Source organism: Corvus moneduloides, chromosome 1 (assembly GCF_009650955.1).
Source record: "Corvus moneduloides isolate bCorMon1 chromosome 1, bCorMon1.pri, whole genome shotgun sequence".
NCBI classification, from domain to species: domain Eukaryota; kingdom Metazoa; phylum Chordata; class Aves; order Passeriformes; family Corvidae; genus Corvus; species Corvus moneduloides.
Window position 1 is genome coordinate 24,105,254 of NC_045476.1, and position 21,287 is coordinate 24,126,540.

The 21,287-nt window shown below is 41.1% G+C and overlaps 1 protein-coding gene across 1 annotated transcript in view; it reads right to left on the reverse strand.

Moving 5' to 3' along the window:
• RECK (reversion inducing cysteine rich protein with kazal motifs) overlaps positions 1-20,470 on the reverse strand; it is a 47,323-nt gene extending 26,853 nt beyond the window's left edge. Inside the window, exons 1-6 of the mRNA XM_032102158.1 lie at positions 20,311-20,470; positions 18,020-18,078; positions 14,113-14,187; positions 12,509-12,545; positions 5,429-5,514; positions 3,713-3,760 (exon numbers count right to left, since the gene is read on the reverse strand). Of these exons, the coding sequence (XP_031958049.1) occupies positions 3,713-3,760; positions 5,429-5,514; positions 12,509-12,545; positions 14,113-14,187; positions 18,020-18,078; positions 20,311-20,389 (384 nt within the window). The 5' untranslated portion in view covers positions 20,390-20,470. The remainder of the gene's footprint in view (positions 1-3,712; positions 3,761-5,428; positions 5,515-12,508; positions 12,546-14,112; positions 14,188-18,019; positions 18,079-20,310) is intronic.
• Between the last annotated feature and the right edge of the window lie 817 nt (positions 20,471-21,287).

A 21,287-nucleotide genomic window follows, 5' to 3' on the forward strand; every position in this document is an offset into this window, starting at 1 on the left:
AAGAGCAGAGGCTAAATAACTGATGACATTTCCAGTTGCATTTCAACTGCTTAGCAGATGTCAGTAGTGCTCAGCTGCAGTAAAGCTCTCACAGTGCCAATTAACAAGAGAAGTTTAAATGTCTTATTTGGAACACATGAAGTAAAAACTGAAGTTCTTAATAATCAGAGAGGTGAACTCACAATATGCAGTGCACAGACTCAAGAGCCGCAATCTAAGGGAAACTTCAGTGCTACCCTTTCCATGCACAGAAGAAAGAAAAGGGATCTTAAACATGGTAATAAAGCCTTTACATCTTATTTTAAGATTAATAAAGTATTTTAAGTTGCTCCTCCAAGCATGTATTCCATGTAGTCTTTTAAAAAATGAACCTCCACTTTACACAAAAATTTTAAAAATACAAAAATCAGAAAATCCTACATACAATCCATACCGTCTCCACTTCTTTTTTCTTCTTCCTTTGACTATTACCTACCTTCTTTTTAGAGGAAGATGAACAGGATAGCAGAAAGCTGGAAGAAGTAGTGAAAGATAAAAGAACTGAGGTGCACAGAACTAGAGGAAAAATGAAGACGACAAAATGAGTATCTGAGAAGCAGAAGATGGATAAAAGGACTATCAAAATAAAACCTTCAAAAGAAGGCAAACAAAATACCTTTCGGTAACACTCAAAAATACTGCACAAGTTGTGTTAAATAATTCATTTCTGTATGCAGTGCTACTTGAAAATAAAAATTGTTTAACAGGACATGCCATCTTCAGTGCACTGATCAAAAATGAATCTCTTGTTCCAACACAATACTTTTCTAAGATGTGTAAAACCTCCAAATTAAAATAAACATAAATATTTACAGTAAAAGTAATGCAGAAACATACGATCAGCAAAAAATCATCTCTGATCAATCCTGTGAAAAGCTGGCACATCAATGCTGAAATGATTGCGCTACTGCACAACCTGAGACTCCACTTAGTGACTTCAAAATTGTGACACCTCCTGCATGGGGTTTGGCTTTTTTCACTGCTCTGAACCCTGTGCCCTATCCTTGAATATTTACCTCCTTCTTCACCCTCACTAACTTAGTGGGAGGCTGAAAGGTAACTCATGAAGTTCCTTCCCGCATCTCAAAAGATTACGAAAGTGTACTATGCACAGTTCAGACTATCCTAAGCAGCTTGTGAAAATTCTCTGGGAAATCCTTATGTGAGTAAGCTAAGTAAGTTAAGAAAGCTGGTAAGCTATGAGAGTGTTTACAAAAGGGAGTTATATTTTACATCCTTAATTCATCTTGTTCTTACTTTTATGTCATGTACTTAATATATTAAATAGCAACAGACTTGAGAGCTGATGAACAAGCACTACGATCTATACTGCAAACTAATTTTCTAGTAGTATGAATTCTTAAATGCAAAAGCAAACACAGTATATATGACACTGCATTTATGTGATTCACATGCTATTTCTGATCTCATGTCACCTCCTTCAGTTTGAAGCAGCCACTCCTTCCCCAATTCAGTGTTTCTGATGCCATGAAGAATTTTGCCTTTTCTTTTATACCCCTGTTACACCTTTTTACAACTTCTGTATTCTTAGTGCTTTTTGCCTACATTCTTGGACTTGTTTGTTCAGTTAGAAGACAAAACATTTTAGAAGCTTCGTAGGCAGAGGTTAGTGTGCCCCAGACCCCAAGGTCCTCTCCAGAACACATTCTGTAAACTAAGATAGAACCATCCAGGGGAAGGTTCCTTGGGGAGGGGGGGCTCACTTGAGCCTCTCATTGGGGAATCTTTGATAGATATGCTAATTAGTAAGGCTATAGAATGTTATACCAGATCTTTTGGGGGTGTGCATTGTGGTGTGCATTTCAGTGCATTCGACCTGGATGTAGTGCACCTAAGGATCCTTAAAATAAATACCAAGGTATGTTTTCCCTTCTAACCGTGTTGGACTCCTGATTTTAAGACCAGGAAAAGGCATCATTTCCCCGGCCAACTCCACCGAAAGCAAAGTACAGTACAGGACACAGAAGCTACTCACAGACTACACAGGGAGCAGGACTCATACACCAAAGCAGCAAGAACCTCCCCCCCACCCCTTTTTTTTTTTTAATGAAAAATAGTGATTGGGTGTGGGAAACTGCAGGTTCCCTCCAAAAGTATTATTTGGAATCTTCAATCTTAGGCATAAATTTCCTTGCATTTTATACAACTAATGATTCTCTCAAGACCATTGTAATTACTATTTTTCATAAGCACCCGTAAGCCTGGATACCTATGAAAAAACATTGTCATACGAAATTCTACAATATCTGAAGGTCTAGCACATCAGATACTTAATTTCTGTCCCTAACACACTATTAGTATCTACTGTACCTAGTCCTCATTAAAAAAAGTTATTTCCTTCTTCCCTAACCAGAAGATTGATTCCTTCTCCCATGATTTTTCTCCCTCTCCTTCTCTTTTAGTCTTGCACAGACAGAAAGCATTAAGGTTTTCTGTACAATAACAGCAAGATCACTCTTGATTAAGAGTGAGAGGCCCAGTTTTCATAATTACAGATAAAAACTGGAAAAATAAGTAAGATGACTATGACCATTTTGAAGTCATTCTTTATTCTCTTACCTTTCCTCTCCCGTTCTCCTTCAACCCATACTGGCCAACCTCCTACAGCAAAGCAGAAATCCAGAAAAAAAGAAGGAAACAGACCAGCATAATAGAGGAGAAGCTTGCAGATGTTGACAGTATAGCATATTATAGCATGAAAGGAGACAGAACTACTTAAAATGAAAATGCATTTTTAAGAGAACAAGCTACAGCAACTTCAACCTACACCAACTTCCACAGTGAAGAGTCTAGGAATATACTCTGTAGACTGTTTAGATAAAAGGACCAAAGGCGGGCGGGGGGGGGGGAAACGTAATTTAATGCTTCCTGGAAAAAAAAGGAAAGCTACTCCACTTCTGCCCAAATCAAAGAACAGAAAATTGTCTGATATCCCGAACTGTTGATTATGAGCAGAACTGATGCAGGACTACCTAACTCAGGGCAGAAGGAAATGAGATGAAAGGGGGCAGGAGGAATCTGGCTTTTAATTAAGACAAAGATCAAAACAAAAGCAGTCCTTGCAGAGTAGCATTTCTACATGCTGTGTTAAAAAGAACATAGGTAAAGGCAGATTTCTGAAGATATCCTGATGATTAATTTTATGAGGAGAACAGTAAAAATAACTGCAAGCATCAACAGTTTCACTGATGTTACAAAAAATTATACATTTGAAATTATTTATATTCAGATAGGATACTTAAAAGGCTATTCTTTCCTGAGTTTATTTCTTTAGGTCACTTTTAAGCTGACTCACTCACTGTCCAAGCTGAAAGGTTTCTGACAGATTGAATGATCACAATGAATGCTGACTTTGATCAAAACTCCTATGAAATAAACTTTTTGGGAATCCATGTCTCCATTTTGAAAGTTGCAAACTTTTCATTTAAATTAAGGTATATGCAGGTCTAAAAAATCCAAAACTTTTTTACAGAAAGTGATTATACTTTTATAAAAACTGTAGAGAGATAATTTACATTTGGATGAAAATGAGCACATTCAGAAATACAACTACAAAAAGACTGGACTTTCCCTCTTCTACAGGATACTTCTTACAGAACTTAGAGAACAGTTGATTTTTTTTTCAGATATACTCAGACACATAAAAACATACCTCGTATTCCTTCCTGCAGACCTTTAAAACATCATTTTTTGCAGAGGCCTGAAAGACAGACAAATTTCTCCATTTGTAGTAGAAAATAATAAAATCATGTTGCAAAATAAAGACAGTTCTACTTTTAAATTAACTGCAATAACCATGGATTCATGATCTATTAAAATGTTCTTTTAAGAACCTAAAGAATCTATGTAAAGCTCTAAGAAAAAAAAGGAGAAGCCATGACTATTAATATAACATTTAATGAAAACCCAAACCCTCATATTTCTGCACCAAGTTAGTTGATAGTGGAAGCACACTAAGCAACTTTGGTTTTGTGAAAGGTTTGCCAGATAGAGCAGAACACAGAAAGCATTTAACAAATGGAAGAGCTTGAGCATAAAGATCTCCCCATTTTTTGCATCCTAATTAACACTTGAGTGTCGCTTTCCATTCTCCTCCCTTTTCTATGTTCAGCTCTATGGTTCCTATTGTCAAACTGAGTAGCAGAAATTCTCCCCTCAAACTGCAGATCACTTTGTTCTATACAAAATCTCGTGCTCCTTTTTCATATGGCAGACATTCAAAACTGTAATAACTACTAACATGTTACTGCCCCCTCCAGTAATTTAAAACACCTGGGTAAAGTCTGACCTTGGACCTATTGTATCACTGCCTTCAAAATGACTCCAAAATCCCCTCAAGTTTCAAGAATCAAAATTAAAATCCATATATTTCCCATTATCCCTAATATTTGGCAAGTATTTATATTTGAGTATAAATGAAAAAAAATAGGCAATGTTTTAACCAGAGTCTGCTAAAGTACAAAATACAGCCAATATTCTGAAACAACAGAGTCTGCAATCAAACAATACAACATCTGATTTGGAAAATAATGAGAAATGATGTAACAGTCATAGGATTAAATTAATAGAACTTAATAAGACTGTAATGAAGAGAAATGTCTTTATCAGTTCTGGAAGACACTTAAGCATTACGACAAATTTGAAAACACGGCTAAAAAATGCATTTGAGAATAAACATCCATCTTCTTTTCAGAAGATCAAAAGTACCCAGTTTGTTTACTCACTCCTCATCTCTCTCCCACACTACTCTGTGTACTCACTGCTCATCTCTCGCCACATAGTTTAAACTCTGCGCTTTTGGGTTAAAGTAGGGGGTTTTTTATGACAGCAGTTTGCAGTAGGCAAAGATTAAGACTACAGAGGTAACATTCACAAGTATGAATATTAAGTACATCTGTGCTCCACAAATGAATTACAAGGATGATGATAACTACAAATATGCTCTTAGATTTTGAAGGTGTTTTTAAAGCCACAAACATATTTAGAGGAAAAAAGAAATCACAAAATGCTTCACAGATTTTTAATAAATAGGTCATTGCTAAATTTATGTATTATGCTTGCAACTGTTACTTAACAAAAACAATGCTTCTATTAAAACAAACCCCCCCCCCTTTCTTGATGAACAAAAACTGCTTTGAAGAGGCACAAAAATCTGTTTGGGGCTGTAACTTCAATGCTGTATCGCTAAACATGACACTGCAAAAAAAAGAGAGCTTAGGATCAGCCATACGTTGCCTTCCACTCAACATTATTTTAAAGTAACAACTTTTATGTAGAGACTGTGACAAAAAAGTCAAAGTTAAGTTTAGGATAACCATTGAGACCTGCAGAATCAGTCTGGATTCAGTCAGTAAGGTGAAAGCCTTACCTGCTTACACGCTTGCCGACACTCCACAGCAATAGCCAGCTCACAGCAGCCTAAACCAACCCACCCATCAGACTTCTTCAAAACTCCTTTGGAAACAAGATGACAGACTTATTAGAGTAGAAAGAGAAACTATGCCACCATTTTCCCTTCCCTCTACTTTTCAAATTTGATAATCCTGTTCTCATTCAAGAAGCCTATGTATAGATTGCATTTTTATTGCAATTCCAAACCAACTTTAAGCAAAAGAAGAAATAGCCTCTGCTTTCATAAATGCTGAAACTAGCAATTAATGAAGTACCTTCCATACATTGAGGTTAAAGATGCTTTATGCAAACTATTTTATGTTCAATGGAAGTATTAGATTTTGATAATCTATCTAATCTGAAATATAAACTAACAAAAAACACCAGGAAAACAGTCCCATTAAAACTGAGAACATCATCTCTTACAGATAACATCCTGTTGTTTGCTTCAATAGCACATTTTTCTACCAACTTTGTCAATGCAGAAAATGTTCCTTATTGTTTCTCCAAACTTCCTGTGGTGGTTTTGGTCAGGATGGAGTTAAACTTCTTCAACTGAGCTGGCATGGGGAGATGTTTTGGACTTCTGATTAAAACCGTGTTGATAACACAGGGATGGTTTTAGTTACTGCTAACACAGGCAGCATCAAGGCCTTTTCTGTTTTCCATAGGGACTCACAAGTAGGCTGGCATGCACAAGAGGTCAGGAGGGGACACTGCCAGGACAGCTGACTCCAGGTGACATTCCATACCGCATGGCACCATGCTCAGCCATAAAAGCTGGGGGGGTTGATATTGACAGGGGCTGCCACTGCCTGGGGACTGGCTGGTAATCAGTCGGTTGGTGGTGAGCAATTATTTTCTTCTGCGTCACTTGTTTTTCTCGGGTTTTTTTTCTTCCTTTCTTTGACTTTCCTTCTATTTTTAGATTATAAACTGTCTATCCCAACCATGGGTTTTCTCACTGTTGCCCTCTGATTCTCCCCTCTCTCTCACTGATGGAAGAATGAGCACTGTGTGGTAATTAGCTGCCTACTGGGGTTAATTCACGACCCTTCCTCTGTCATTTATCTCCCCAGTAGCATAGTTTCATAGCCAGAACCATCTCCAATAAAAGTTTCCTATCTCCCTGTCTCTCTTAATCCACTTACTTCACTATTTGCATTATCGTCATCTCTTACCATAAAGTTACATAGAAATATAGTAAGAAGCAAATTGCTGCCATAAGTTGTTTCACCCTTTTATCAATAATTAATACAGATTTTCAAGACATCAGAAATAAAATAACACATTCCTGTATCTATTTCTCATGTAACTTTAAAGACAGAAATAAAGGGAAGGTTTGATCTATGCAGCTGCCCACCAGCTGTGACAAACTTGCTACATTCTTTTTCTTAGGACAGGAGGTAGAATTATTTAACTCAAATGAATCACTCATTTTTGTTATGATATTTGAAAAATAAAGCAGTACTTTAGTTACATACACAAATTATATTCTTTATGTAGAAATAAAAAAGTAGAAAGCAAGAGAATGAACAACTTAATTTTTAAAAATGCTCTTAAACCTAGTGGAAATGCCTATTTAGAAGAGCTACATGGGATGTTCAGCCTTAAAAAAGGGAAATGGAAGAGCTAGGTGCAAGACCAGTGACCTTAAATTTAGATGCTAAGAAAACACTTGGAAAAAAGTAATAAAAAATAATTGCAATCAATGGAAAACAATGGCAAATTGGTATTTATAATGAAGAAAATTGCCTTTAAAATACACTTTGTAGGCTTTACAAACACAGGTGGCATAGAAAGTCTTGCCAGCATCTGTCTTTCATGACATTCCAATGGGCGAATTAAGAAAACGCACTAATGGCAAATTTATACAAGAGAAGCAAAATCTCCACTAAATTAACACATTCCCCATGGAAATTAAAATAAGCCTAACAGTTATTAAAACACAAATTAAAACCTTAATGCTTGACACAAGTAAGGTAGCAGCATTGCCCAGCAGGTGGAGGGAGCAGAGGGACAAAGGTACAGGACAGCTTCTGGTTGTGGCCTGTATTCTGTCAGTTTGACCATCTGAATGTCCAGGTTCTCTGCAGGCACTGCAGGCCAGTGATCCATAGGTCTTTCTGGAGACTCTCAAAATCCTCTTGACACCTATTCAGAGTATTGGCTCAGCTTTCCAACTCACACTAGTTCGAAGCAGCTGTGAAGGTCACAAACAACTGCAAGTACAGCTCACCTTTCACTTCCACAATTGGGCTGCAGAACTAGTTTTTCAGAAGCTGAGCATCTTTTTGACAGTGTCAAAGAGATCACTGTTGTGCACATACCAATAGCTTGCAATCACTGTTCAAAAATCTGGAATTTAGGTTTGACTACATATGTACAGTTAACTGTCAAGTCCACCACTCACTATACTCTGTTCTAGGCATTAAATAACACGTCAGTCGTTTCTGCATTAATTCCTATGTGGAGATTCCTTTCAATCAGAACAGTTATGTTTGATAGAACATTTATTAGTAGGATTGATAACCTAAGGCATAAGCAATCTAAAAAACATCAAAGAAACACCATGTGCAATATGAAAAAAAGATTTCCAGAAATCTCTGCTGCAATAACTAGCTGTATCCAGGAGAAGCACATGACAAATACAGCTGGACAGCTTTAGGGGCAGTGTCACCCCTGAGCAGTCACCACTGAGTAATCAGGCATCCATATGTTGTGCAATACAGGGCCTGTGGTTTCAGACATACTGGAACTAAACTAAATGGTGATAAAAGAATGAAGCAAGCGACAAATACACACCAAATTAAGAAGGCTGATTATTTTCAGCTGTCACTAATATTTTCTTGGCAAGTGGCCCTCTCTCCAGGTTATATCCAACCAGCAGACAAGCTCATGAATAAACTGATTGCACACTCTCAAGAAACATTGAACTTCAATCTTAATACAGCAACTTTTAAATTAATTTTGTCATCAAGGTAGTTAAGATGTGTGCATTTCTAGATGAAAACACACCTTTAGTGCACAATTAATTGACTGGAGCCCATACTTACGATAATTCATCAAATTCATCTGTACAATACAGATTCCTGAGCTATAACAAATCATCTAGTTGCCTAACACAGGCTCTCAGCTTGCTCCCACATATGTTCCAGCTCCTTAATCACCTTACAACGGCTCTTTGCTGAACTTGCTCCAGTGTGCTCATAGTGTTCTTGTCCCAAAATGCTCAGAACTGGACACAGTATGCCTGATGTGGTCTCAACAATGCTGACTAGAGGGGAAGGATCAGCTCCCTTGATCTGCTGGCAACATTGTTGCTAATGCAGTCTAGTCCTCTTTGTTCCAAAGGCACACTGCTGGATCATGTTCCACTTGCTGGTCACCAGGATTCCCAGGTACCTTTCTACCAAGCTGCTTTCCAGCTGGCCAGCCTCCTGTATGCTGTGGAGCATGGGGCCTGTGCCAGGTGCAGGACTTTTCATTTCCTTTTCGGGAATTTCATGAGGTTCCTGTCTGCCTGTTGCTTTGGTTAATCAATATCCCTGTGAATGGTAGCACAACCATCTGGTCTAGCAACCTCTCCTTTCACTTTTGCATCACTGGTGAATAAGCTGAGAGTGAACTCTGCCCCATCATTAACCAAGATGTTAATTAAATAGGACTAGATCCAGCATCAACCCTTGGGATACTGGCCTACAGCTGCACTCTGTGACACTGATCAAGCCTTTGGGCATGGCAGTTTGGCCAGTTTTCACTTCACCTCCACTGCTCTCTTATCCAGCTCACACTTCACCAGTTTGTCTATAAGGAAGTTATAAAAAATAGTGATAAAATCCTTATTGAAACAGAGACAACATGCACTGCTTTCTCCTCATCTAAAAAGGCAGTCACCTCATCAGAGGGCTATCAGGTTGGTTCAGCACAGTTTCCCCTTCATATATCCATGCTGATTATAAACTATCAGCTTCTTGTTCTTGATGTGTCTGGAAGTTGTTTGCAGGAAGATTTGCTCCATTACTTCCCCAGGGTCTGAGGTGAAACTGTCCAAGCCTATAGCTCCTCAGGTCCTCCTTGCCCTTTCTACAGGAAGGAGTGAACTTGCTTTCTTCCTTTCTTCATCACAGTCCCCAGCATCCCCTCTCAATACCTAGCCCTATCCTCCTCCATCAGGGGCAAGTTTTCCTCGCTCTGGACTTTATGACTGACCTCAGAGGCCTGGCATTCCTGCAGGCTCATCTTATCAGTAAAGACTGAGGCAAAGAAGACCATGGGCTATTTAATGTCACTTGTCACCAGGTTTCTTGCCCCATTCAGCAGCAGGCTCTCATTTTCTCCAGTCTTCCTTTTCTGCTGATGCAGTTCAAGAAGCTTTTTGGCTGCCCATCATGTAATTCACCCGGATCAATTCTTGAGAGGCTCTGGCTTTTCTAACCCCACCATGCATTAAGTGGAGCTTGGATAAGCTGATCCTTGAAAGTCAAGCAGCTCTCTTGGACCCTTCTTTTCTCCAGGGCCATAACCCATGGGATTCTTCTAAGCAGATTGCCTGTGCCCTTGTGTGTTTTCTCTTCAAAAGGGTGATTAAAGCTGCCCACAAACACCAGGCCTGTGAACACAAGAATTCTTCCAGCTGTACAAAGAAGGCCTCATTTACTACTTCAGCCTGATGAGGCAGTGTGCAGCAGACACCCACATCATCAGCCATGTTGGGTTCTATGTACAACGCACTCCAATGCCCACAGGCTGTTCTCACCTGGCCCATCATCCATTCCAGGCAGAGCTCCATGCAATCCAGTTAACATTCTCACATAAAGGGCAACACCTGCTCCTCCCCTTCCTGGCCTGTTCTTCCTGTACCTGTTCCCCACAGCACTCCTGCTGTGTCTCTGTGACTCCAATAGGACGGAAGCCCTGTAACTGCACACAGGTTTCCAGCTCCTTCTGTCTGCTCCCTGTGCTGTGAGCGCTGCTGTACAGGCACCTCCCAGATGCACCCAGCTGTATCAATTCACCAGAAAAGGGATAAGAGCTTCTCCTATAATGCTGTCCTATTAATTTACAATGAATTTACAAAATCCTACCAGGAATGCAATTTTAAAACTGGTTCACACCAAGAAAGAATACGATATATATAGCAATATAACTTCAGATGCAAGAAGGATGGTGTGTTGGGTTGACCCTGAGTTGATGGACAGTCTTTAAGACCAATTACGCTTCTCACAATTTACATATTTAAACCGCACGGAAAGGCGGGACTGGCCCTTTTTGTCGGAGCTCGCCTGCTGGAAGGTGGGGGGGGGAGCTCCAAGCCTCCCGGCCCCACCGGGCCGGGCCGGGGCCACTGCCCCTTTCCCCCTTTCCCAACACTGTGGCACGGACCCTGGGTCGCTTGGGGAGGGACTATCCCAGAGCCGCAGGCAGCTAAAACCAGCCGTGGACTGTCACACAGCTCAAACCAGCCATGGACTGCTCACAGCTAAACCCATCCAGCGCGGCTCCTGGGGACAGGCGGGTCCCTCTCCTCTCCATGCGGAGCCGGCAGAGCCAACGGGAGCTGGCAGAGCCTCCTGTCTGCAGCCAGCACACTTCGTGCTGAACTGAAGAGGACACCATGCAGCCAGCAGCACAAAGGGAGCGAGGCTTTCTCCACCGTAAAGCCTGAACAAGAACACCCTTCAACATGGCGGCGTCAGAGTCAGAGAGAAAGAGAAGTGAGTCACGTGGGACGGAGCTGAGCATGGCGACGGGAGAAAAGAGGGTGGTGCCGCAATTCTGGCGCGTAGCTTAAAAAACCTTCTTGCATGCTGTGGTAAGAAACTGTAATACCACAAACTGTTTGTCTCTTTAATCCATTTGAAGAACATGGGGGGATGGAGAATCCTCATGTGGCCTGTGAAGATTGTGAAGAGTGCCTATGCCACGCTATATAGAAGTAGTAAGAGGCTGTTAGAGACTTGCGGCGAAGAAAAGCCTTCGTGTGCAGGCCAAAATAACTTATCCTTAAAAAGATGAATAACCCCATGTGATGGCCCATGTTTTGTAGTATGAAAGAACTGTGAAATTCTTCATGAGAGAGAGATGTTCTACACACAGCAGACTGTTTGTTTCCGGGCGGGTCTGCTATTGGTGGCAGTTTGGGAACCACGTGCAACTGAAGGAAAACCCTTTTTTCCTTAAGCATAAGAGAGAGACTTTTCAAGAACTGCAACACTGACTAACATCCCATGTTCTGTTATCCTTGTGTGAGCTGGGTAAAAGGAGAGAAGTGCTGGAAAGGGGGGGGGGGGGGGAATTTAATTTTGTTTTGTTGTTTTCTCTTTACTTTTAATTCTGTTAGTAATAAAGCTCTTTCATTGTACTGCAACTGTTTAAGGTTTGTGCCTGCTTTGCTTTTCTCCTAATTCTTATATCACAAAAGGAAAATAAGTAAATAATGAATATTTGGAATCAAAACCACTACAGATGGAAGGTGACCAACTTTGTGCAGGTACAAGAAAAGCAGAGGAAGACAATTTGGGAGTGGTTCATTAACAAAGATTTTGAGCGCTTTTCCACACACTTATACAGACCTAATATCCAAAATAAAATATGTATTTCTCACTTGCAGTAAAAGCATTGCCACTCATCTAACTACTGAACTTCAAGGAAGATTAGGTATTGTTATCAGCTAAAAATTTATCAGGTTTTAGAGGAGACAGAAACACTGCAACTCCAAATGATAATATATTTTGCCAGTTTTATGTAACCATTAAGACAGAAAGTCTGTTTACAAGCACTGGAATCAACAGTTTGCTGATATTTCCTCAATTTGTCACGGAAAGACATTTAATTATACAAACATATTAAATATTTTCTAACTAGGAAACGTATTAATAAAATACACAGGTAACTCATTATATACTAGAGGAAACTAGACACCACATACAGATATTAGATACATAATGGAAGTTAAATTATCATGAAATCTATAGGTGCAGGTGGTAGACAGAACATCAAAACACACACAGGGTGAAAACGCAACATGATTCAACGGCCAACTGGTATTTCTTACCTGGCAAAGAAGAATTTATACAACTCCACACTTCTCTCTGAAAAGTAAAAATGCAATTAAGCAAAAGCAAGTTTACAGAATAAGAGAGTTTTGGCAGACTCAAACCAGCAATTTCAGTATTTTTTCACTGGGTTTTAAACATCTGATTGGAAGAATTCTTATGTTTAAACATCTTTTAAAGAAGTGCTATGAGAGAAGCTGAGTACCATTTCCTTCGATGAGAAGCCTGCTATGCACAGACTACAGAATCAATAGCAGCATTTTTGCAGATGCAGAACCTAATGCAGGTATCTGGAATACACAAGCTAGTCAACTCTCTCCATCAGTGTTTACAGAACTAAACAGCAACTTAGACAAAGAGTAAGATTTGTCTATGACCAAGACCTGAGGAGAAGCTTATTGCCCTGGCATTCCTTTCCATCAGCTTAAAAATACCCTAAACACACGCAACCACACAGAAAACAAATTAAAAAAGGGCTTCAATCACACTGATACAGCAACCCATATTGCCACACAATGACACAGCAAATACAGTATTGAGTTGAATTGTTAACTATTTTACATATTTAGATATTACCAGTTCAGTGGTACTAATTGAAGATCCACACTGGACAGCTAACTTGTCATTTATAAAGACAGTAACTGGAAGTTACAAAAATCATTGTGTCATTTTCCCCCTTGCAGATAATCTCCAATCCCGTTTTATAAAAAGCAGATCTCTACTGTACAGATAAGATTCTACTTGTCTTATCAGGGGATGAAAGATAAAGAAAACCAGTAACAAACCAAATGCTATTCATCACCTTGATAGGTTTTCATGACAGGTTTTACTCACACCAGGAGCTGTCTATAACTTTCCGAGACCTTAGTGCTATTGACTCACAGAAACAAAAACGGAAGGAACTTTGACACACAGAAGGAAACGATCTATAAGCAAACACAATCTTGTGAAGCTGCTTATCAAATGTTATTCCCAGATTTACTACTCCTACTCATTGCCCACTTGAGCTGAGCATATGTTTTAGGTTTGCTGCAAACAGTATTGATCCCGTTCAGAAGTAACAGAAATTACCAGAAGAAAGCAAGCTTTTCTGACTGCAAAAGGTTGCCACGAGATAAGAATCTAAAATTTACAACCTGAATGACTATACTTATCTATTCCCTGATTAGGTTGTCCCTAGAAGAGGGAGCAGATTACATTCTTTTTTTAGTGAAACTAAAGAACTTTAGTGAGACTAAAGAACTTTTAGGAAACCATAATCTTACTCATCCAATAAAAGCATTACTTCAGTTTCTCAGATAAGGCCATGAACAATTTGGTGCAGCTATCAGGGCCACCTTGTCTTAGCCCAAGACCTCATGGCTTCGTGCCATACACATGCTGGAACATATGATCTAATTTAAGTCATTGCCATTAACACCCAAGTGACAGTCACCCAGCACAATTTTTTACAACATAGATAACATTTTCATTGCATTTCATAGCTTATACATGCCACCTTATTGCAAGTAGCATAATTCATGACGGCTTTATTTAAAAAAAAAAAAAAAATCCTACTTTGAGGTTCAAACCTCATTTGAAGAGCTTTTCTAGCAAGCCTTACCATTGATTCTGGACAATACTCAGGGGCTCGCTGCAGTAAGTGCTTCAAACGGGAGTCACTCTTAGAAGACAAAATCTGTTAGAAACAAAACACACCTTAAAGAATGTAATGGCACATCAAATACTTTTTTCAATTGATTTCACTGTTTTTAGTTTCTCTAATATCTACTCTTTGACAACTTTGCCTAACAGTATGTATACAATGCAAATTTAAGATTTCTTTTTATGTATTTGTAGCTCTTCAAATATGTTTCACTTTTTATAGAGAAGCAATTTTTTCTATTTAGAAGAGAACGAGAATTTCCTCCTCACATGTTTCAATCAAAAAGTTTCTACTTCCACTGAATGTGGAAGGGCAGTGTGAACTAGAGGATTTCTGTCGCACGTATCAAAATACTATACAACTCTACTTACTTAATTAACCTTCTGCTACATATTACATGATCTAAAGCAATTATACTTCACAAAAATCCTGAAACATGAATTTTTGTGGAACAAGGAAGAACAAAACCTAGAGTAGTTAAAGAGACAATCAAAACTAACAGGAGAATGCATAGTACCCACAGGCAAACTGAACACCCAGGAGCTCGCTAGACTGGATGGAATACAACTGTTGAGGACGTTGGTCCTTTAGCATTCTAATTAAGTTTTACTTATAAATGAAAACAAGAACCTGGTCAACAAGAGGAATGGAAACAGACCTATTAATGTGTGATATGAAACTGGAAATTATATAACTGAAACAGACAAATTTCAGAAGGAAAAGTACATTACAGTTCTATTCTAAATTTGTTCTACTCTAACATGATAAACTATGTTCCATTCTAACATGATAAACTTATTGAAAGGAAATCAAGAAAGCAACAGCACTTGTTACAGAAAGGAGAGCAAAAAAAGAACTGCATTAGTATTTCAAATCTTCTGAGATCATAGGAAAATAAAATAATTTGGGTTGGAAGGGATCTCAGAAGATCATTTATTTCAACCTCCTGCTCAAAGAAGGGTCGACTATGAGACCAGACCGTGGTGTCCATCTGTCTTCTTTCCACCTGTCCAGGTCCCTCGGGATGACAGTCCTGCCATCCATTAAGATTATCAACACTTCCTTTCAGCTTCATATGGCCTGAAAACTCAATGAGAGTCACCCTGCCCAGGTCATTAACAAAGATGTTAAATAGCACAGGTTCCAGGGAAGACCCCTTTGGGATTCCACTTCTTATTAGCCTGCAGGCAAAGTAGGACCCACTAACCTCTATCTCTGAGCCTGATTTTACAACCAGTTTTTTACTCATCTATTTGTCCATTCCTCAAACCCATATGATCCTAAAATGGATACAGATATATTGAGGGAATTAATGTTTAAAAACTTGCTACAGTCAACAAAAATGACATCCACGCCTTGGCCCTCATCCAGAAATCCAGCCTTATTATCAAACCAGGTTGGCCAGGAACGGTTTACTGACGCTAAATCACTGACGCTGCCTTCAGCAACACATTTTTCCTTCTTCAGCCTTTAACTACTGCCATAAAATATCTTGTTGCCCTTGACATTCTCTACAAGTCTTGATTCCAGTTGAGATTTTTCTTTCCCAATATAACCTTACTTGCCTTGGACTGTTCTTATGCTTGGAGAAGGATATGGATAGAGATCTCTGGAATGGTATAGAGATGAATGTTGCCAGGAAACTTATCATTGTGAAACTTCTCAGAAATAAATTTAGGAAAAAAAGGTCAATTAAAGAAAGAGAGGCCCACTTATTCCTTGCTATGGTATCTGACATGCTTAATCAAATAATCATGAAAAGCAAATAATACCAAAGCTAAAATTGGAGTAATACTTACTAAGATTGCAAAATAATTAGGTGTTTGAATCATGTTAGTTGACAAACAAATCTGTAATCCAAGCTCTCTTTTTCAAAGGTCTCACAGTAGCTGATTTACTGGTTAGCAGAATTCCTTACTGGTAAGCGTTTTTCCTTAACTGGCAGGATCCAGGGCAACATCACTGGGTGTCCTGTGCCTTTCACCCTAGTCCCTGGGCTCCCATGCAAGGCCTCCCTCAATACTATCGCTGGTGCCTACATAGATGAGCAGACAATGGGTAACAGTCTGAGGGCCAAAAAACCCCCTTGTGATTCCTGCAACATCCTAGATCTGAGCCCCTGAAAACCAAATGAACTTAGCCAGAAAGTCTCATCTGGAGATGAATGCCTCCATGCACTGCAGAAGGGAGTGTTTCCCCCGGTGGTATTGTTTACAATCTGTTGGTTAGGCCGAGATGGCTCCTCAATGAACCTCGTTCCTCCTCATCTGCTCTAAGGCCCCAAATCTAACCTGTAAGTGCATATCCAAAGACAGGCCAAGAAAATTCTTCCTCCTGCCAGCTGCACAAAATAGTTAAGTTTCAGAAGATGAAAATCAGTAAAATAACAGCAGACAGCTCCTTCAGCCAGCCTGTTGGACCGTACCAAACGATCACTCACAAATTGATGCCACCAGCCTGATGCGAGGTAACTAAGCCAGCTCCTTATAGAACACTTTGAGGGGCACCAGTCTTGCTTCAGACTTGCTCTAGACCTTTCGCCACTAAGATTCTGGATATGCTGATTATCCGAGTAGAGAGAGATCATCCAGATTAGGCAAGATCAGAGTATCTTACAAAACCCACAGAAAATGATGCAATAATTAGAACCAGTATAGCAGAACTGGGATGGAATTTGACAGTAAAAAGCTGGAGGCCTTTCATGAAGAGCCAACAGGAATTCACATGATAAGCTGGAAACTTCAAACCAATGAAACACAAGACAGAAATGGACAGATTATTCCAAATGCTGTATAAATGCAGCTACTAAATTCACCAATAATTTTTTTATATACAGGAATGGATATCTTTCTCTAACATTCAAGTTTGAACACAATTTTTAAGACTGAGTGCCATACTTTTTTTTACAATGCCATGTATAGTTTTGCTTACCTGTATTCAAACAGCTAAACTTATGCTGGAAGGGCTGCAAAAATTCTTATAGGAATTGAGAGAATGTCTTATGCAAAGAGACTGTAAGACTTTTCCTTGTTTGGCCTAACAATATGAAAGCTGAAAAAGGATTTGGTTGTATTCTCTAGATATATCAGTGAGGGAAAAGTACAATTTAAAGTGAAAGTTTTATTAGTACAATCAGAGATAAATATAAACTTAATCATAACCAGGTTTATTGCTCGAACAGCCCCAAAGTGGGTAATGAAGACAAGAAAAGAGGGCAGGTATGATGTAAGAACACAACTTTAATATAAAAATTGTATCTACATGTATGTAAGCTTTACTGATGTAAAAATCTTTGTAGATAAATATATGTAACTACACACACAAAACTGTACCACAGGTACAAATCTAAACATAAGTTATGGAAAAATACTTTCCAAGCTTGAATTTAGAACAAACAGCCTTATGAATAGAGTAAGTAAGCAGATTTTTGCTGCATTCACAAAGCCATATATCATAATGAGATGCTTAGTGGACAAACAAGAACTGGAAGGAAGAAAGAATAATACTAGCATCTTGTTCTTCAGTTTAAACTCCCCAGAACTTGGAAATACACAAGATTCATAAATTCTGTAAAATACCTTCACCCCTCTCATTTCCTAATGTGCTTATCACTTCTTGACCAAATTGTGGCCTCAGGTTGGTATCACTATTTCTCCTCAACTTCAGCAGAACCCATTTTCTACTACCAAAGGAAAGAGGACTATGGTTTTAAAACTTCTAAGTTCTCATTTCGATAACATTACATCTCACAATTCACACATAGCATCCAGACAGAAGACCATTAGCTTACTACCTTAATGTTGCTACATCGTTGTCTAAAGGTACAATTTCAACTCTGATGGAGTTAAATTTAAAACAAGCTTACCTGTTCACAGACATCACGGCACATTAAATTGTCCTTTGCATGGTAACAACAAGACAAGCCTATGGAAAAGCAAGGAGAGGGAAACAGATATTTAGAAGATTTGAAACACTTAACCATCACTTCTGAACACAAGTACACACTTGGTGCTCTATCAGGACAATTTTCTGGCCCACAGATGACCAAGGGAAATTTTCCTTCCCAAAAGGCAAAAATGAACAAGAGAAATTTTTATTCTGAAAATGATGCAGATTGTTACGAGAAGTCTCACAGTTACTCCTGAACACTTGCTGCCAACAAAATGAGATCTCACTCCCTTTCTGCCTCTAGTTACATTTCTGCTACTTAACCTGCACTAGTTAGGCACATGGCAAATTCCTTTACGAGGCAATGCAATTTATTAACTCGGGGGAAACTTAGAATAAATATTAAAAAGTAAACAAAAACCCCACCAAAAATCTTTGTAGAGACTATATGCCTTTGTAAATTGAATCATGTCACAGAATCTGAAAAGTGCAAGAATCATTTAGGAACAGGTGGTGAAGGAAATCAGAGAAGGAACCTCTTTTCACATAGCTGCTCATTGAACTCTGGGTTCTAAAAACCTTGGGACAAAACCGTAAATTGTTTCACTATTGATGGATAATTAAGGCTGGATTTTCCTGACTGGATGGAAGTCACAGAGCAAACACAGATATGAACACATCAAGAGGGAATAAAAAGAGAACTGAAGCATTGGGAAGTCATGAAACACTGAAGTTTAAAGCAGCATTTTTAGCATTATACTCTACTGTGCTTTGTACCCCCTACCATTAAAATATTTCGTTCATTCATGGTTAAGCTGGGCCAATATAAAATGAATTGAACAGTGCCTTGATACTCATTTTCATCCTCACTTTCCTGTGTTTGGACCAGTGTTTTAGAAAGCAGACGGAGGTGTCCTTCGAAACTTTTACTTTCACACACAGGATTATTTAACGATTACAGACTTCTGCTGAGCTGCATCTGAACAATGTATCACACTGGTACAACAAAAAAAAGTTTACTTCACAACACCTTACTAAATAGATTTTGACTGAAACATCAAGAAGGAACTTGGGCATGAATTCCTTGCAATATTAGTAGGTTTATCAATGGAAAGCTGGGCCAGAGTATGTCATATTTCATTCCACTAGCTTTTTACTGCCTTTCTCCTAAAACCAAGCCTCACTAGAAACCAAAACTACAGAACAACAATGAAATGCCCATAAATACTTTAGGGACTGCCCTCTTCTCCTTTAAAGTATTACATGTTTTGTATTTTCCATTCCAACAATGTGATCTATTTATTAAATATGTTTTCCAATCTGTCCTTGTGCTGCCTTCTTTTTCCACCACTCTTTTTTGGTCCAGTCAAGAAGTTACAGACACACAGATTTCCAGAGTGGTTTGGAGTGGAAAAGACCTTAGAGATCATCTAGTTCCAAGCCCCCTGCCATGGCCAGGGGCACCATCCACTAGACCAGACTGCTTAGAGCCCCATCCAGCCTGGCTTGAACACATTCAGGAACGGAGCATCTCCATCCTCTGGGAAACCTGGACATGACTGGCATTCTGGGCTGTGAGCGCACATGGCCAAGGCATCTACTATCCCAACTTTAATGCAGCGAGCTATTTTACCACTATCCTCTTTATTAAACGTCTTGTCTTCACCTTTTAAAATGACTTGTTCGATACCACTCTTCTACTGAAACCAAGGAATACAAGCCCTGGAACACACAGCCTGTTCTGACACTGAATATGGCAACCCAGGCGTCAGGTTTTACCCATTTGTGCCATTTCAAGCCATAATCCTGTGAATTCACCCGCAGGCAGCGTGACAGCCTAAGGCACACATCCCGGCCCCGAGCCGCGGAATCCGCTGGGGTAGACGCGAGGTCAATGCCCGGGGCGGGATGCCGGAGATCCGGCCGCTACAGAAGCTATGGAAGCGCCTCTCCCCGGCTGCGGTCCTGGCCGCAGGGATCCCGGCGGGTGCTCTCGCTCCCCGGGGAGCCGGCGCGGGCACCAGCCCGGACTGGCACCGGGACGGCGCCAGTGCCGCTTCCCGGGCACGGGGCAGGTGCGGGGGGCGCAGCGATGCCGGGGCGGCGTCCCCCCTCTCCCCCGGCTCCCGCATCCCGCCCCGACTGCGGCCAGACAGGAGAGTCCCGCGGCGCCGCATCCCCGCGGGCGACGCCGCCCCTGCGCCATGTTGTAGAGAGGGACCCGCGGAGCCGCCTCCCCCCGCTCCCTCCCCCGCGGTCGCTACTCACCGGCCGCCGCGGGGCACAACAGCGGGGCCGCCGCCAGGCACAGCAGGGCCCAGGGCCACCGAGCGGCCGCCGCCGCCATGGCCGGGTCTCGAACCCGCGTCGACCCCACCCCGCGACCCCCGCCCGCTGCACGGACAGACGGACGGAGGGACTGGCGGGATCTGCCCGCGGCAGCGCCCCCTCCCGCCAAACTCGCGCCGGCGCCCCCCGCGCCCATTGGCTGGGCCGCCCGACCAGGCCCCGCCCCATTGGCTGCACCGCCCCGCCAGGCCCCGCCCCATTGGCTGCGGCCCCTCCAGGCCCCGCCCCGCCCGGCCGCCGCGGGCGCTCCGGCAGGAGCCGAGCGCGGCCCGCCCGGCCGGCGGGGGAAGGCGCCGGGCACGGGGCGCTGGGCCCGCCTCCTCCTAAAACCTCCTCCTCCTCGTCCCGGCACCGGGCTGCCCGTGGCCACCCGTTCTGTGGTGCCAGGGACACAGGCACCCCGCAGCCTTCCTTCCCCTCGGCCCATGGAGCGGTAGGGCCATGCCCGGAGGGAGCACTCGGGCTCGGTCTGAAAAGACGACTAAGGAGAGGAGAAGGGGGCACAGACTTAGTTTATTTCTATTTATATGTAGTATTTGAATTATTAACAGAATTCTACACATCACTTTTAGAGCGTTGGTTGCAGCCTTACAGTATTTTAAAGGGGGCGTATGAAGAGGAGGGAGACTGACTTCTTACCCAGGCAAATAGTGACAGGACAAAGGGGAATAGTTTTTAACTGAAAGAGGATATGTTTAGATTAGATATTCGGAGGAAATTCTCTACTCAGAGGGAGTACTCGGTTACTGGAACAGGTTGCTCAGAGAAGCTGTGGATGCCCCATCCCTGGCAATGTTTACAGCCAGGTTGGATGGGGCCCTGAGCAACCTCGTCTGGTGGGAGGTGTCCCTGCCCTTGGCAGGGGGGTTGGAACAAGACGGCCTTTAAGGGCTCTT